Source organism: Dasypus novemcinctus, chromosome 31 (assembly GCF_030445035.2).
Source record: "Dasypus novemcinctus isolate mDasNov1 chromosome 31, mDasNov1.1.hap2, whole genome shotgun sequence".
Taxonomy (NCBI): Eukaryota; Metazoa; Chordata; class Mammalia; order Cingulata; family Dasypodidae; genus Dasypus; species Dasypus novemcinctus.
The window spans coordinates 23712699-23732062 of record NC_080703.1 but is presented as its reverse complement, the minus strand read 5'-3'; the positions used below and the strand labels follow the sequence as shown (position 1 = coordinate 23732062).

Here is a 19364-nt window from a genome sequence, read left to right as displayed (position 1 = left end):
AGGAGCCCATTTTTTTAAATGTAGGGAGAAATAAAATCTAATAGATATTCCTACATATATTAACATGGAGTAAGCTATAGAGGGATACATATCAACTTAATATTGGTTACCTCAGGGAGATAATAGTCAAGATATTATTAAAGGTTTATCTCTGTATTGTTTGACTTAACAGTGTGCATGACTTTTATCATTTTTTAAAATCAATTCATACATTTTAATTATTTTCATTAGTAAGAAACAAATCTATTCTAAAAAAGAAAAATGGTAAGTTAATGGAAATACCATCATAGAAATAGTGCTCTCACCAACTCAAATATATAAGAATGTATATGATAAATATAAACTTAGAATGTGTTGTTACAAATTTTTACTTTACATGCATCAGATATAATGAGTCTAATGGATAACTACTCATATGAGATCTACACTAATGATACCTCACTGTTTTCCAAGGCAAATCTTGAATGAATTTTCTTACCCATATGAAAGAATTCACAATTTTCTAACATCTACATTTCAGTTGAAAAGTATAGGCAAACGAAGTATGGAAGGACCAAAATGCTAACAATAAATAACACTGGTGGGCTGAATAAAAAGCATGGACAGATACTGTTACTATCTTTGTAAATTCAAAATCTCAAATCAAGCCTTCCATATGATCCCCTCTGTGTCCAGCATGGAGCCTTGCATACAGTAGGTTCTATACACAGCTGTGGATAAAAATAACTTATCTATCAAGACATTAGGTCTTTTTAGTTTGCCTACTGAACTTCGGTCAAAATAGTTGGGCTTTCTATATGGGTTTCTCCCTTCAACATTCCAAATGCCTCAAAAAATAAATCTTGCACAATGAAACATATTTTTAAGTTTTGCATAGGAGTTAAGACAAAACTGAGGTCAAAGAAAATAAGCACAGTAAAATATATGCTTTCTTGTAAATAGTAAATAATTAGGCAACTTGATATACATTTATAATAATTTACCTGTTACTCAATCCATATTTACCCTCTAATCAAAATAAAGATAGATAAAGGATATTTTATGATAGAAAGTCAGTGACCTGGGATTCATAGTAATTTAAGACAGAATGGAGACTTGCCAATCTCTAAACTCCAAATGCTAATAATAATATTTTGCTATATGGAATAAACAAAGGAAATATGTACAACAAGCATAATTACTTAGGAAATAAACCAGAGATGATCTAAGAAGCTCTTGACAGTGGTCAAACTGCTGGGTTCTTGTCTCATTTTTGTTAATAATTAACTGTTTGACTTTGGGCACATCATTCAACTCTCAGAGACTCAGTCTCTTTTGCAGATTCTGAGGCAGATCATCTTTAAGACACTTTCAAGGCTACAACTTTTCTGGGTTTAGTATTTTTCCGTATCAGTAGGAAAAGAAGAGTGGAAGGAAAAAAAAAAACCAAAACAGAAACAGAAAAGTTATTTGATTTTATATAAAATTGCAAAAATAAGAAACTGTGGTCCACCAGTTACAATACAGGTAAAATTTGGATTTCAGGATTAAGCAACAATTCTGTGAGATTTTTAAATTAAATATGTATCAATTCTTCTGATGTCTGTTTAAGAGAAAAAAACTTTGTTGTTTCCCTTATGGGAAAAAATAGGACTAATTATCACCATTTGTGGAAAAACGATAATTTGGACATTCTTAATAAAATCTCAGATCAGGCTTAAAGGAAGTAAAACAAAAACAAAATATTCAAAGATAAGTGTATTGAATTTGAAAAAGTTAGTAATTAATTATGAAAACAAGTCTCAGTGACAAATCATGACCTCAAAATCTGATACTAACAAAGAACAATGCCAATTATATGATCATCTAATGCAATCCTTATTTTTAAAAAATAACATGAAAAGACAACCAACAGAAAGAAAATATTTGCAAGAAATATAACTGAGAAAGGTTGAATATCCAGATAATATAAAGAACTCCTACAACTCAACAACAAGAAAAGCAACCCAATTTAAACATGGGCAAATAACTCAAATAGACATTTCCCCAAACAAAACATATAAACAGTCAAAAAATGCATGAAAAGATATCCAACATTATTAGCCATAGGGAAATGCAAATTAAAACCACAACGAGATAACCACTTCACACCCACTACAACGGCTACTATTGAAAAGAGGGAAAATAGTGAAGTGCTGACAAGGATGCAGAGAAATAGGAACCCCCATACAAAACTTAAAAAAGGAACCACCATATGACCCAGCCATCCTACTTCTAGGTATATACCCAAACAAACTGAAAGCAGGAACTCAAACAGGTATTTATACACCTGTATTCACAACAGCTTATTAATAATATCCAAGGGGTTAAAACAACCCAAATGCCCCATCAGTAGATGAAAGGATAAAAAAAAAAATGTGGTGGGTACATAGAATATTATTCAGCCTTAAGAAAGAATGAAGTTCTTAAGAAAGAGATGGAGAGGAGGGAATGAAGTTCTGATATATACTACTACATGGAATAGCCCTGAAAAGTTCATGTTGAGTGAAATAAGTCATATACAAAGGGACAGGCATTGTATGATTCTACATATATGAAACAGCTAGAATATGCAAATTCATAGAGAGAGAAAAGAAAGTACAGGTTAGGGGTCAGTGGGTTAATGTACAATGGGTGCAGGGTTTCTGTTTGGGGAGATGGGGAAGTTCTACTAATGGATGGTACTGAGGGTAGCCCAACACTGTGAATGTGATTAATCCCACTGAATTGTATTCTTAGGAGTGGCTGACATGGGAAAGTTTATGCTGTGTATATGTTTCCACAATTTGAAAAAATGGGGGGGGGGGCAGACAGAGAATAGAAATATTCTCAGAAAATAAATTTTAAGAGGTCAATTTCAACAAGAAAATATTCTAAAACACTTCTACTTAGGTGAAAAAATTACAGGTTTTGCTGGGATCCATATTAGTTGAGCTTTAACATGATTTATAGGTACATAAAGGTAGTAATGATTACTATGGATTGTCTCATTGCTGTAAGATCTAAAAGAATTCTTATTTCTCCAGCTAGATTACTGTGAGTGGTATTTTAACAAAGTAGGTTTTTTTTTGCTTTGCCTACTTATTAGATGTATGACCCCGGGCAAGGTACTTAACTTCTCCAAAATTTAGTTTGCTCATCAGTAAACAAATGATAATAAAGTACTTAGCTCGGGTTTTAAGTCTTAAATGAAAGAATATATGTAAGAATACTCTATAACTTTAAAAATATATCATTACCTAAAAGTACTCTAGAGGTACAAGTATTTTTAAAAATCAGGTACCTTCAGCAATTGCATTCCAGACCATGAAGCTAAAAGAGGAGAAAACATGTTTCCCCTAAATTCCCATTTGTGCAGTTATGAATGTTATGAATGCTATAGACTATTTAAGGGGATTAACTTTACCCTATTCTAACTAGTAAAGCACAAAGGTAACACTTTTGGTGCCCACACACGTTTTTTTTAAAGAAATGATATATTGTTATGGAGTGACCCATGGTCTTTTTTTTTTTTCAATTCTCCTTGGCTTAAAGGCCACACATTTACAATATGAGTAGAAAGGTTGGCACACAGAGGGCAAAGAACAAATCAAAAGTAACACACACTAAAGATTAATCAGAGGTGTTATCAGACTTAATTAATTGGCTATGACACAGCTAAAAATAGAACACATCTTTATTCTTGACATATAACTCTGGGAGAACTCCAAAACTTCAAAAACAGATCCATTTATGATTCCAAAGAAGCTCACTCTTCGGGAAGGGGAAAGGGTTAATCCCACCTGAAAAGAGATTTGTCAAACCCACTGGACTCTCAATGACTTACACTATTATATATACCTCCATCTACCGTATTCTTTAATTAGGAACTAATCATACCTGTCTATTTATTATATGCCTTGAAGTAGCCAATAAAATGCTGGGAATGAATCACCAACATTCCAAATAAGGTATGGGAAAGAGGATATATAGTCAGGAAAACAGAATACTTACAAGGAGACAAGACAATCTTCAGGTAATTACCTTATTAAATAATTCATCTTCCCTTAATACGTTACAAGGATGTAATGCAATATAAAAAAGAATTAATATATCTAGAATTAAAATGAGCTTATAACATTTCTGGAGAACACTTTGCCAAACTGAAAGAGCCTTCAAAATCCTGACACATTTTGATTCAGTGAATTTTAAACATTTATTTCAAGGAAATGATTAGCGATATGCCAAAAGATGTACATTATAAAAGCAGAAAAAAAACTGGGAGCTACCTATTTAGTCATGAATAGTTTTCAATTAACAATTTAAGACAATAAATACTCAACAGTAAGAAAAAAAGTAACAAAACTACATAATCAATGGTGCCAATATGGTCCTCCCAAGAAAATATTTGTAGGTATATATATATATAAAAGCAATTATAAAAGTAATTAGAAGTATAACTTTATCAGTGATTATGTCTATATATATTGATATAGTGCAGGTGATCTGTGTTCTGAATTTTAATCCATGAGCATATATTGAGATATATAATCATCTATTAGAAATAATATCAAAGGGTTTGCTATGCTTGCATAGTAAATTGAACTTTATGATTGCCAAGGTCCCTTCCAACTCAAAGAATCTACAACTCTAAAAACTTTCTATAACTAATTTATAAATCAATAGATCTCTGCCAAGATAGGAAAGTTAAAATTTCAAAGAAGGACTGAAAGCCAAGATTGGCATTAATTTCAGAAGCAATATCAATATACTCTGCCTAGTAGCTCTTTTCTTCGATAGAAAAATGGGCAATGGACCTAAATGAGCTGTGGCAAAGGAAAGAAAAAAGAATGAATCTGCAACTGCAAAGAGAGAGAGAGAAGATATAATCTATATAAGTGATTAATAGCTACAATAATAAAATCTAACATTTTTATACATGATAACCATTAAATGGGAGGGCATTAAGAAATTCTCTCTTTTTTTCTTTTTACAAAAGAGTATCTGATTCTATCAATTTGCATACTATCAGAATTAAGTGACCTTTGGTGGATAAACTATAAAATCTCAATTTTCATCCAAGACAAGCCAGTAAAACATGAAAAACAGAACTAATCATAAATCATTTGCCCATATTCATAAAAAATATTTATCACATATTTCAAATATTAATCACTTCAAGTAAAATAAGACAGCCTCATTAAGCCATTAGAGTAAAATTCTAGATTAAAATCTATAATGCAAAATCAAGAAAAAAATAAATATCCCCCATGTACTGACTGAAGGCAGCCATTTGTTTCAAAAGGAAGAAATCTAAGAATGTCATATTCTTTTTAACTAGAGATAAGTAAGACTGTTTAATAGAAAATATATGCTAAGAAACATGACTAACATTTGGATGAGAACATATTCCTATAATCCAAAACAAATAACTGTAACCCTAAAATGATACTCAAAAAAACCAAAGAAATCAATAAGACATTTTTATTTTACACTATTTATTTATTTACAGATATATCATACTATCTTTCTTATTCGTTGTGTGACACATAAGATAGTTAAAATGAAATACTTATAGTTTTCCTGTATTTAGAATATCAAGTGACTTGGAAAGAAAATTTGGTTGTACAGAAAGATCTAGGGAATAAAACTCCTTAATAAACCTGGTCAAAATACACGTTCATACCTTTTTTTCCCTTTTGTTTTTAATAAAAGGATTGTAGACCAAGAGAGAAAAAAAAACAAAACCAAGAAGGCCATGATTTTCCCACAAGTTATCATAAACAAGGAAAAATCTATTCTCCCCAATTATCATAACTAAGATAGAGATTTATTTTTCAAAAAAAGGAAGAAAGAGATGAGAAAGAAAGAGAGAGACTATTGTCCTTTTAGCATATTCATTCTATCAGAGAGACCTAGTAGAAACTACCATCTGAAATGTACTCATGCTTTCTAATTAATATATGAAAAAAATATTCGGCAAAAATATTGAACATAAACAATATACTAGAAAGAGTTCTAAAATGATGAAAAAACAAGCTATGTGCTATATAAACTTGCATAAAAACTTGTTTTCTTTTTCCTTGTTCATTTCTTTTATCTAATCCTGAAACAGTTTTTGAGGCAATTTTACTTGACCACCACCCATTTCCTATTGTGGCAAATGATTCAATACCTTCAAAACGATTTTTTCAGTGTTGGAGTATTTAAGACTTAATATACAAATGAATATGTAAAAATATTACATAATTCAAATTTATGTAATAGCTATAGCATCTGAAATTAATACCCAAATCTAAAAAAACCTGCTCTTCTTTTGAAAAACAAACAACTTAAATCTCTCCCTTTAAAAATGGCACCTGAAAAATAAATACTCTCAAAAAGCACGAATTCACATGTTCTGACAGAAAATAGCCATATACAATATTCTACACATTTTCAAAAAAAGTGGCACATCCTTCTGTGTTGCAACACTGTCTCCAGATCTGCAATCTTGCTGCAATCATGAATAAACATATTCCTCTGAAGTTCTAAGTATGCATGGTCATATCAAGGACATGGGGCATACATATCAGATCTGAAATGGATTTACATTACCTCCAATCTTAGGGCCACCTGCTGAACCAGGCTTCCTTGCACTGTTGACAGGATTTCCGGATGTTTTAGGTGCAGGAACCTTGAAGGCTGAAGTAGCTGATGATGGCCTATTTCCATCCACTGATTCTTCATCATCAAAGCTTTTATCTGCACAAAGCATTAGGAAAATGTATTTAAGGGAACTAAGCTTTACTCCATTGTGCATAAGACTCAATAATCAAAAAAAGCTACACGTAAAATCACTACCTTGGTAAAATAACATGAAACAAAGCTCCTCTGAATAGGTATTTATATATTAGTCAATGGTATACAACATATCTATTATCTATATACCTGTGTAATTTAAAATCAGAATGCAAAATTATCATTATCTCCTACCTATATAAACAACTCAAAACATAAAACCAGACAGATTAATTCTAAGGATAGTAAAAAGCATTCTTCATTTTTTTGCTACTCATGCAAGTATTTTCTGCCAGCTCCTCCCATAGTGCATCTTCCAGCACGCCCTGCCTTATTCCTTACACCCAGATTTTGCAACTTACAATCACAGATCCGTTTGCAAATCAGTCGCCTCATTCCTCTGAGAGCTCTTAATTTCCCTCACCCTAGGATGCTCCCAATAGTTCACATGGCCAAAAACAGTAGATTCAATACTAATCAAAGATTCTATCAAAAATAGACAGAAACAACCACAGAACCACCACTGAGGTTTGTGCCGGCATTTTTCTTTCTCTTCCCTGCCCTAGGTGCTGCAACAGCCAATCAGCTACAAGGTGACATCATCTTATGGCAGCTACTGCCATATGAAAGGTAAAAATTCTCCATGCATTTAAAGATTCTCCATGCAGCTACAATTTTTATTCTATATCACAATTTCAAAGGCATATACTACTATATGTTTATAAACCTAAATTGGTTTTCTTATTTGATATGAAAATTTATACAGATAGAAAGTAAGGTTTTATGCAATATTCTGCAGAGGTGCTCATTATTGCATCAGTAAAGCAGGGATATCACAGTAATCATTACTGTGCATAATTAACTATGTAATCTTACAATCTGCTGTTTATTTAGTTCATGAAAACCAAACTGAATCAATTTGTTCTCATATTCTATAAAGCTCTTTTTAGAATATTTAAGAATGACCACATTAGCACCACCTCCTTGTACAGAAGTGAAACAAAAAAATCACAAAATGTGTGCATTTTACTCTTCTCTTATGATAATATGGTTTTCTTTAGGACCCTGCACAAACCAACCATGACAACCAAGATGGGCGAGGCAGAGAAGCAGCTTTACCAGTCTTCAGATCAGTATGACAGAACCGCTTCCTTTCAATCTGTCCCTTTACCTATACAAATACTTAATCACCTAGAATAAAAACTGTCCCTCCAAAGGGATGCTTTGAATCCAACTACTAAATACATTGTAAAGAAATAAACCAAACAAAATTTAAAACTGTTTTATTTATTGGAGGAAAAGAGAGAATCAAATAATACCTTAATATAAAGCCACACTCCATTTCAGCAAGTACTTTTCTTAAACAGCACAACTCATAGGAAAAACAGTATCTTTTAGTTAAAAAAAAAATTTGTTTAGCATAAAACTATTAGGGAGCCAGTGTAGATAAAGAGACGGGCTTAAAACCTATGCTTTACATGGACTGCTCTGTTAAATACACCAATACAATTCCCAACTTTTTTACTACTACCATGTTAAAAAAATTGAGGCTGAGAGAGAGTAAACACAAAAACTTCACCATAGGATGAGAAAGGTAGGCACTGCAACACAGAGCAGACATAAGTTCCCAAGGGAATAATATTGAAAGAGCAAACTTTTCTACCATTAAAAAATAACTCAACACTCTGAAACTACTGGGAAATTATTTTAACTTTCTATCAAAATAGACCAGAGAAAAGCAGACAAATCATAAATGCACTTGTCAATGAATTTTTACAAAATGAAAATGCCAGTGTAACCAGTATCCAGATCAAAAAACAGATTACCAGTATCCTATAAGCTGCCTCATGATTCCCTAGTCACTGTCTCCTACCAAAGCTAATGACTGGTAATACCACAGTTGGTTTTGCCCACTTACAAATTTTACATAAAAGGAATCAAATCATACAATATGTTGTGTTGTCTAGCTTCTTTTCACTCAATGATATTTTGATAGAGTCATTCATTTACATTGCTGTATAGTTTTCTAGTGTATGAATGCGACACAATTTATTAATATCCGTTCTACTGTTGATGGACATGTGGTTTGTTTCCAGTTTGGGGTTATTTTAAAATAGTGCTCCTAAGATGTAAAGCAGATGAAGATGAAGACTTAAAAGGCTTTTAGGATTATTAAAGTTAAAGGGTTATTTGTAAGGCCTTTAATATTAAAAAGTAAGGAGAAAACATAGTAGCTTATTTTAGATTGTAATAAGTAAAGATGCATGCTCTAGGGCAGTGTTCCTTGAAGTGTTGGTCCTCAGCTTAACATCACGTGGGAATCTGTTAGAAATCCAAATTCTCAGGCTCCAACCCAAACCTACTGAATCAAAACCTCTGGGGATGAATACTGTAGTTTTCTGTACGGGATTTATATATGTATTATTTTTTTGACTATCCTATAAGTTTGAAATCATTTCAAAATAAAAATTTTAAAGATGTTTCACCTGTGTAAGGCTGAGTGAGGAAATAAAAACAGAGTTGACTGAAAACAACAAGCAAACAAAAACTCTCACAATGGGGGTTAAATCTGTGTTTTAATGTGCACTACAGGTGATTCTGATGCAAACTTTTTCTCTAAAGGGCTATATAGTAAATATTTTAAGCTGTGCAGGCCAAACATATATGGTCTCTCTGTGCAAGTACTCAATTATGCCACTGCAGCACAAAAACTGTGATATACAATATGGATATAAATGGGCATGACTATGTATCAAAAAAACTTTTATTTACAACAACTGGAAGGCAGTTGGATTTGGCCAGCAGGCTACATTTTGCCAACCCTGTTCCAGGGTAACTGTTACATAGTAATGTATACATAAACTAACAGAAGAGGAGAAATAAAATAAAAAATATTTGATTAATCAAAAGGAAGCAGGAAAGGAAACAAAGAAAGTGGACAGAACAGAAAATAAACAATAAAATGGCAAATATATAACTAATATATCAGTAACTAAGTAAAATGTAAATGAATTAAATATTTCAGTTAAAACAGCAAGACTGGATTTTAATAACCAGACTGCTTAAATGAGGTATACTTTACATATAAGGTCACATGAAGGTTAAAAGTAAAATGATAAAGATAGACCATGACAAACACTAACCAAAATAAAGCTGGTGTAATTACATTAATTTCAAACAAAGCAGCTCAAGGAAGTATTACTAGAGAGCGAAAGAAACATTTACTAATGATAAAGGGGTCAATACAACAGGAAGAAAACATGACCCCACCTTTTCATACAACCAGTAATGTAGTTTCAAATACATAATGCAAAAATTGAAGAAAAATAGATATATCTGCAAACATAGGGGGAAATAAATTTTTACGCACTTCCAGTATGGTTATATCTTTTTTTTACCAAATGCCAAAAGAACTCATAAAACCAATTCATCACCACAGGTCCTAAAATTAAAAAAAATAAATTCAAAGTGTATATACAAGTGTGATAGTTTGAAGCTATATGGATGGATCCCAGAAAAGTATGTTCTTAAAGCTAATCCATCCCTGTGGGTATAAACCTGTTGCAAGTAGGACCTTTTGAGTAGGTTATTTCAGTTAAGGCATAACGCAGGGTGGGTCTTAATCCTCTTACTGGAGTTCTTTATATATGGGATGAATACAGAGAGAAAGAGAGAATGCCAGGGAAGCAAGAAGCTGAAAGAAAGCTACAGAAGCAAGAAGCTGAAGCAACAAAACCCGGAAGAGAAAGGTGAGACCAGCAGCCACCACCATGTGCCTCACCATGTGAGAAAGGGGTCCAAGAGCACTGGCAGTCTTCAGGGAGAAAGCATCACCTGATAATGCCTTGATTTGGACATTTCCATCAGCCTCAAAACTGTAAGCCTGTAAGCTAATAAATCACCACTGTAAAAGCCAACCCATTTATGGTATATTACATTTCAGCAGCTTAGCAGACTAAAATAATAATTTGTAAGTATTCTGGGCTTTAAAATATTTTTCTTAACTATAAAATATTAGAACACACCTCAATTATTTTTCTTCCTAGCACTTAACATTTTCAGAAATGCGAGACATTGATTGAAACTTGGAGTTTTTATGTAGGAAGCCAGCCTTCAACCAATGAGCTACTTTGGCTCCCCTGATTTGGTGTTTTCATTTGTTTGCTTCTTGTTTGTCTTTTTTATTTGTTTGTTTTCTAAGGAGGCACTGGGAACCACACCCGGGACCTCCAATGTAGGAAGCAGGCATTCAACTGCTTGAATCACATCCATTCCCCTAGACACTGATTTTTATAACCCTGTTACCTAGAATAATGCAGGGATAACTGTCATAGCCAACTAACTCTTCTACCTTCTTCACTTTGCCTCCCTAGAGTTTATTCACAACACAGCAACCTGAGTTGAACAAAGTCACATCACATCACTGCTCAGAATCTTTCTATGGCTCCATAAAAAAACCTATCAGGACTGCTTTTCATAAACCCATTCTCTATAAACAAGTCAACAACACCCTTCCCTCATCACCCACAGTTCTGGGTGATGTGCTTTCAGATCCTCTCTAGGGCTGTTTTGAGCAGCATGTAGCTTGCTGGTTTTATTAGTGAAATACTGTACAAAGGAAAAAAAGAGATCTTATTTTTTTAATACTTGTCATCTTTTTAATAAAAACCTTTTGTCTTAAAAGGGGGGGGGGGGTCGTCGCCTACCAGGAGATCTTAGAGATCTCAAAGATTTGCTCCCCTTCTTTATTTTTACTTCAGCCCCACCAACCTCCATGCTGTGACTCATGTCAGGGCCTTTATACTTGTTCTCTCTGCCTGGAATGTTCTTCCCTTCATATCCACACTGCTAATATACTTACCTCCTTCAGGATTTTTGTCACCAAAGTCAATGAGGTCTTCTCTGTACACCAAAATTGCAATCTTCTCAAGACCCTGAAATCCTGATTGAACCTCACCTCCCTGCTTTGTTTCCCTAGAGTTTACCAGCTGTATATTTTATTATCTGCCTTCTCACATTGAAATGTATGATTTGTGAAGGCAGAAAGTTTTGTCTATTTTGACCACGGCTATATTGCCAAAACCTGGAAAAAGCCCAGATCAGCATATACCACACTAGGGAGATATTAGTGACCAGTAAAATCATTATTAGGTTATTTGAAGCAAAACTCCAAAAGCAGATAGCTATAAACACTGGATAAAATACATATTTTGAAAAATCATCTTAAAGCAATAAATATAGCTTACAAGATAGTAAGAAATACAAGGACAAAATGAGTACATTTCAACTTATATTCTGAAGACCCTGTGATGCAAAGGGAACAGAATTCAAAAATCAGGTCTATTGGGAGAACCTTCCTGCCAAAAGCGGGTACACTAAATGACTATACACTGCAGGCTAAAGTGAACCAACCTAATCTTTTCAAACTTTTCTCAAAAGACAGCAACAGAAAAAATGAAATGGACTGCTTCATTAAGAGCAATAGCTTAGGCATTCCAGAAAGACTAAAGCCCTTAAAAATCACTGGGTTTATCGGACTTCTTACTTCTAAGCAAGAGCCAACAGAAATATAAAATCTCTCAGGGAAAGAAGGATCACTGGCTTCAAATTATTCCCACAAATAATTTTCCAAAGATAACCAAGCAAAACAGGAAACAAGACAGCATGAGCAAGAACAAACAGAAAGAGACAATGGAAACAGACCTACTTTAAACCCTAGAATTACCAGAGCATAAATTAACCCTGCTTGCTTACAGAGAAAATTTGAAAATAAGTCAGGGATCAGAAAACTATTTTTTAAAAAGCAGTTTAAAAATAACCAAACAGAACTTCTAGAAATGAAAATACAACAAATGAAATTTAAGTTGAATGAATAGCTATAACAGCAGATTAGACACAGTTCAAGGAATCATTAGTGAATTGAAAGATAAATCAGAAGAAATCACCTAAGACACATATAGTAGGTGATGTAATATTTCTTAAATAAAAGAAGAATCAAGCATAGAAAGCAAACTGTCAATTATGGCTATGCTGATACTTCCATTCTCCAATGTTTCAAAAAGCCAATACCATATAGAAATTGAACAAGATAAACATATTAACAAGTACTAGAGGTCAGAAACTAATAAAATGAGCAGGCTGCAGGGCTATCTATTTGACAGAAACGGAGAAGGAGGAAAGAAAGAGGAGAAGAGAAGAAGAGGGAGAACAGCAAGAAGCAATGGAGGAGATGGAGACTGAGGGGAGGAGGAGTTGAAGATACAAGATGGAAATGGAAGAGGAGGAGGAAAAGAAGAGGAGGAAGAGATGAATATAGAGAAGGAAAAGTGAAGAAGGGACAGAAGAAGGGAAATGGGAAGGGGCAGGCAGAAGGAGAGAAGGAGAAAAGGAGAAGTGCACGTAGGATAAAGGCCTTACCTTATTATAATATTTTTCTTCCTTAACCTTTTTATGTTGAAATACTTTCAAAGTTACAAGACATTTATAAAAATAAATCCCATTCAGAAAACCCTAACATGCCCTTATCCCTCATCCCCTAGATATATATTTTACATTTTGCCACCTTTGCTATATCATTCTGTCTATATATCAATACATTTTTCTGAATATTTGAACGTACATTATATACCCTAATTTCCTTGAACACTTAATACTGCCATGTATATTTCCTAAGAACAAGGATATTCAGTTATGTAACCACCTTAAGTGAAGTTATCAAGGTCAAGAAAATTAACACTGATATAAACTTACAGTATATATTCCAACATTTTCATATATTCCAATAATATCCCTTTGAGCTTTTTCTCCTACACTGTTAGATCCTGTCCAGGACCATGTATTGCATTTAATTGTCATTGTCACTTTAGTTGTTTCATTTATTGTGGGAACACATACACAATATAGATTTTCCCATCTCAACGACTCCTAAGCATATCACTCAATGAGATTAAACACATTTGCAATATTGCATATACCCTCACCACCTTCCATTACTTAAACTTTCCCATCTCCCCAAACTGAAACCCTACACGCATTATATATTAATCTCTCATTCCCTTGTCCTATACTCCCCTTATACTCTGATTTCTATCTCTATAAACTTGTACATTGCCCCTATATATTCTTTGTACTTACCATGGGGCTTACATTTAACATTCTAAATCGTAACAATTTTGTTTGCTTTGATACTAATTCATTCAATAGCATACACAAACTATGTTGTTATACTCTTCCGTCACCACACCTGTATGTTTTGTAACAAATTATGTAATTATACATTATGAGTCCAACACCATTGATTTCTCATTAAATTTCAAGCATATGCCTATTAGATCCTTTAGGAAGTAAAATGTGAAGTTATAAATAAAAAATATTCTAGTACTGTATTTAAATTGACCCATGTCATTACCCTCACCAGAGAATTTTATTTCTTAATGTGGCTTCAATTTATTACCTATTGTCCTTTTCTTTCAACCTACAGAACTTTCTTTACCATCTCTTTTGGGCCCATCAAGTGGTGATGGATTCCCTCAGCTTTCATTTATCTGCGACTGTCTTAATTGCACCCTCGTTTTTGAAAGGCAGCTTTGCCAGATATACAACTCTTGGTTGGCAGTTTTTTGATTTGAGCATTGGAAATATGCCATCCCACTGCTTTCCTGCCTTCATAGTTTTCAATGAAAAATCAGCATTTAATCTTGAAGCTCCCTTGTACGTGAAATGCTGCTTCTCCCCTGTGGCTTTCAGTATTCTCTTTTATCTTTGGCATTTGATAGTTTAATTATAACATGGTGTGGTGTGGGTCTATTTGGGTTTATCATGTTTGGAGTTCGCTGAGTGTCTTTGATGTGTATATGTGTATCTTTTGTTAATTTTGATAAGTTTTCAGCCATTATTTCTTTGAATAGTCTCTCTGCCCCTTTCTCTCTTTTTTCTCCTCTGGAACTCCCACAATGTGTATATTGGTACACTTGATGGTGACCCACACATTCCTTAGGATCTATTTACTTTCTTCACTCTTTCTTTTTCTGCTCCTCAGACTAGATGGTTTCAATTTTCTTATCTTCAAGTTCGCAGCTTCTTCATTCTGCCAGCTCCAATATGCTGTTGAACCCTCTAGGGGAATTTTTGTTGTTGTTACTATGGTCTTCAGTTCTGTTTATTCTTTTTCATAACTTGTACTTCTCTATTGATATTCTCTTAGTGTTCATCTTTTATTTTCCTGATTTCCTTTAGTTCTTTGTTCATATTTTCTTTAGCTCTCTGAGCAAATTTAGGACCATTTTTTATAAGTCTTTGCAAGTGTGTCCTAGGTCAGATCATCCTCGCTGATGGTTTCTAATGTTTTAATCTTCCCCTTTGCTTGGGCCATCACTTCATGTTTCTTTGTATGTTTTGAATGTAACCTTTGCTGAAACCTTGACATTTTGATATTTTAATGTGTACTGCTGGAATTTAGACTGTGAGGTTTCTGTTTAAGATTGTGTCCACTAAGTGACGTGACAGAGCTTTCCTTAAAGCCAAAAGCTAACAAAAATAAAATAAAATAAAGAAAACACCTTTCCCAGTCTTTGCAGATTGATCTATGCAACTGCTTTTCAACAAGGCCTACCCATACATGGGTTTAGAGAACAGCTCCAAGGCAAAGTATAGCGGGCCTGATGCTTTCTGCACATGCACCTTGTCTTGGGCATGCCCATGTGGCCCTAGGAATGCCCCTGTTTAACAGATACAAATGCCCCCTCTTCCCTAGGAAAGTTTTCTCACTATCTTAGGCACTCCATTATACGGCCTACAGCCAGTAATTCCTTGCCCTGGGCAGCATGACTTGACTATTCTACCAATGCATTCTGCAGGAGAGCTCCCTAAGCCACCTTCTACATACAGGGCAAGTTTTGACAAAGCTAGCCCTCAGGCTACCAGCAGACATATTGGGACAGACATACATGCTCCCTGTACGTGCATAAGGGTTATTCTGCTCCCTCTGGAACTGGGGATAGGGATCTGCACTTGAAGCAAAGGCCAATTCTGTGCTAAGCCACTGATGGGTTGGCGGGGGTGGGGAGGGGAGCCAGGGTGCCACAAGATCCTACCACTGCTAAATAGCCTCCAGTGTTTGCCCTGTTACTGCAGTCCTTTTAGTATTTTCTGGAATTTTGAGAAAGCTATTTCTGTCATTTCTTATTGGTTATTCAAAGTGTTTGTGGAGAGGCAAAGCACTGAAGTGTCCCATTCCACTACCCTGACGGGGGAGGGGGACCTCGGTGCTTATGTTTTTAGGGGCCATCACAGTCTTTTGTTGCCTTCATTTAACACATGGAAGCCTTCCCCAGCAAGCAGCAAACACTAGATACTATAGGCCCGCAATTCCTCAGCTGCATGTCTGAACTCCAAAAAACTCAGAAAACCTAGTTTTTGTTTCTGTTTGTTTTAAACTCAGTCAGTGGTTAAATCTGAACTGACCTGAACTTAGTTTATGGCAAAACCTGATACAAACTGACTTGAAGCTATTTATCATATTTATTCCACTCACTGTGGATCTGTACTCATTTAAATGCAGAAATATTAATATGCTTGATTTTATGATACTGCCACAGATAAGGATGGAATTGTTTTATAATAGATGAGATACGAGAATATCATTTTTCTAATATCTGATATATTCTGAATTCCAAAACACAACTGGTCCCCAATGTTTCAGATAAGGAATTATGAATTAATGCCACCAAAATCAAGCCCATTCTTTTTTACCCCCTTTTTAGGAAAGTAATATATTCAAATGGCTTTTTTAATGAGAAAAGTTGTAGGTTTACAGAAAAATCATGCTGAAAGTACAGAGTTCACATATATCTCCCCCCAAAACAGTTTATATTTTCCATTTCACTTTCATGAGTATATGTATTCCCAAACCTGAAATTCCTGCTTGTAAATTCATATAAAAAATGAAAAAGTGTCCCACGTAACACAGCAGACAAAAAAAGCAAGTCAAAACTTTAAATCTTTCTCATAGAAAAAAAAATTACCTTGTGTGAAATTTCTTCAGTAGCACCCAGTAAGGAGCCCCCCAAAATGTGGATTTTTCATACATAAAATACACTCCATTTCTTACTAAGTAGTTTCTTATGCCAAAGTTCCTCTTTCCACTTGAAGCAGTATCCTTCCTTATTCTAATTAAAACAATGAGCAACAGAACTTTGGATTTCTGAGTTATTTTATACTTTTGCATATCCAAAAGTAACTGTGGCCATATCTAACAACTAAATTAGCAACTGAGATTAGGAAACAATAATCTCTGTAAACTATGGTAGCACAGATGTCTCCAAAAACTCAAACAAGTCTTAGTTGTCTATACTGGGTACTTCTACAATAGGACACTCTCCTCTCCATTCCTTTGACCTCATTTGCCCTCTACCTCAGTCTCTTCTCTTGGTTCCTGCTCTACCCAACCACTAAGTGTTGAATATGTTCCTTTTCTCCAGACTGCACTCTCTAAAGGGCCTCATCCACTCTCAATGGTTTCAATATTTTCTATAAGCTGACAACTCTCAAATGTTTGTTTCTATCCTAGAACAACTGCGAGTTCCAGACCCGTATATCCAACTGCCTACTTCATATCTCCCCCATCTCCAAGGCATCACAAATTTAACATTGATAATGTAACATCAACACCATCTCCCTAAATCTTCACTCATCCCAGCAATGGCATCACCATCTACTCAGCTACCTGCTCAAGCTCACAATGTGGAGTACAATTCCAAGCTTCCTCTAACAACAGTTCTTATTACATATAACTCCAAGTTTATATCTCAAATCTACCTATATCTTTTCACCTCTGTTGCCACCCCTAATCTAAGATCAAACCTCTGAAGTAGGTTGTTTCCAAGCTACCTCCACAAGGCAGAAAATGCATTCTTAAAAATTAATTTGGGGGTAGGGAGTGGGTCTAGCTCAGTGCTTGATTCTCTGCTTCACATGTATACGGTTCAATCCCCAATGCCTCCTAAAAAAAAATAAAAAGTAATTTGGGGGTACTTCCAGGGAAAGTTGCAGAGCTCCAAGACTCTGTCCTTCTACCAAAGGAACTATTAAACAGGCAGGAACTATCTGAAACAACTGTTCTGGTGCTCTGGAGGCCAAAGAAGACTGTAAAGTATCTAGGGAAAAGGAGAGGGAAAGACTGATAAAAAACTAAAAAAACAGTGAGTAGCTCTCTCCACACAGCAGCTGCTGACACCCATACCCTACTCTTATGGCAAGCTGCCACAGGGTCTAGTCACCGGCTAGCTGCTGCTGACAGAAATAATATAAAAATCCTTTTCTCCAAAAACAGGTGTGAGCACAGCAGAGCATTGATCACCGCTTTGAAGTGCTGTTTCAACCCACCCCAAACAAAGGCAGCAGCAGCCACTGTTTCAACCTCAACTCAGACAAGGGCAGAGGTGACAGTGTCTCCTCAGGGAAAAAGAAAGAGTTTGCTGAAGGGTGGCATCTGGAGGACAGGCACAGGATGGCACAACTTCAGGGAGTCACTAGGGAGGCTTTTGGCATCCTTTCTGATCCCATCCACAGGGCACTTTGGAGCTGGTCAGTGCCCCCTTGGTAAATCCCCAACCCTGTTGTGGCTGGGAAATACTGATTTGAGAAATTCGTCTCCACGGTTACCCTCCTTTGGAGTTTGACATTCAGGTAGGAACAGCTGGAGACAATGAAAGAAGTATAAAAAAAAATGCAAAACAAAAAACATAATAGATCAAGATTCTCAGAGAAGGAATAGAGAAATGGAAGCTTTCTCCTAGAGGTGAGAAAGAATTGCACAAAAGGTGCAATCTTAAAATTGTGCCACTTCTTTCTTCCAGAGTTCTTCCTACAGGTTTATGTAAATGAAATCTAGCAATTAAAGAAATACAAGTAATAGGGAATAAGAAGAGCATGAGGTAAGTGGCTGTGGCTCAATCAGTTGGGCTCCCATCTACCATATGGGAGGCCCTGGGTTCACATCCCAGGGCCTCCTTGTGAAGGCAGGCTTGCCCCCATGCTGCAGAGAGCTGCCAGCCCAGGTGCCATGGAGTGCTGCCTGACCTGCAAGCACCACGGAGAACCAACTAAGTAGGGTGACACAACAAAAAGGGAGACAAGCAAAAGAACACAGAAGAGCGTGCAGCAAACAGACACAGAAGGCAGACAGCAAGCAAGCCACAAAGGGGGGGGGGGGTGTGTGTGGGATAAATAATAAATAAAGACACAGAAGAATGCACAGCAAATGGACAGAGAGCAGACACCACACAAAAAGCTGCAAAGAGGGGGGGATAAAATAAAAAATAAAAAAATTAAAAAAGAAGAGCATATGAGACAGACAAAATGGCTAGGGAATCTTGAATAAGAGTAACATTCTCTGAGTTGAAGATATAATATTATAAACGAAAAAGTTAAAGATCTAGGCATTGTATCTGGTTATAATAAAACAATGGTTTTTAAGCCTATATTTTAAGAATAGATGATGTCCATTAATGAATGAAAAAATGTCCTTTACCTCAGTTGAATGGCAGTGCTCTACGGCTAAATAATATACTCCATAAGAAATACGAATG

At 35.1% G+C, this 19364-nt stretch overlaps 1 protein-coding gene across 50 annotated transcripts in view; it reads right to left on the bottom strand.

Annotated features, from left to right (window-relative positions):
* Positions 1-19364, bottom strand: part of CLASP2 (cytoplasmic linker associated protein 2) — a 256293-nt gene that overhangs the window by 158128 nt on the left and 78801 nt on the right. For 43 of the 50 annotated variants that reach the window (XM_058290827.2, XM_058290835.1, XM_058290826.1 and 40 more), the window contains one exon: positions 6595-6741. In XM_058290827.2, coding sequence (XP_058146810.1) covers positions 6595-6741 — 147 coding nt within the window. Of the gene's footprint in view, positions 1-6594; positions 6742-7139; positions 7366-19364 lie in introns of those variants that run through there. The other 7 variants (XM_058290838.1, XM_058290846.1, XM_058290844.2 and 4 more) reach the window with 2 other exon arrangements.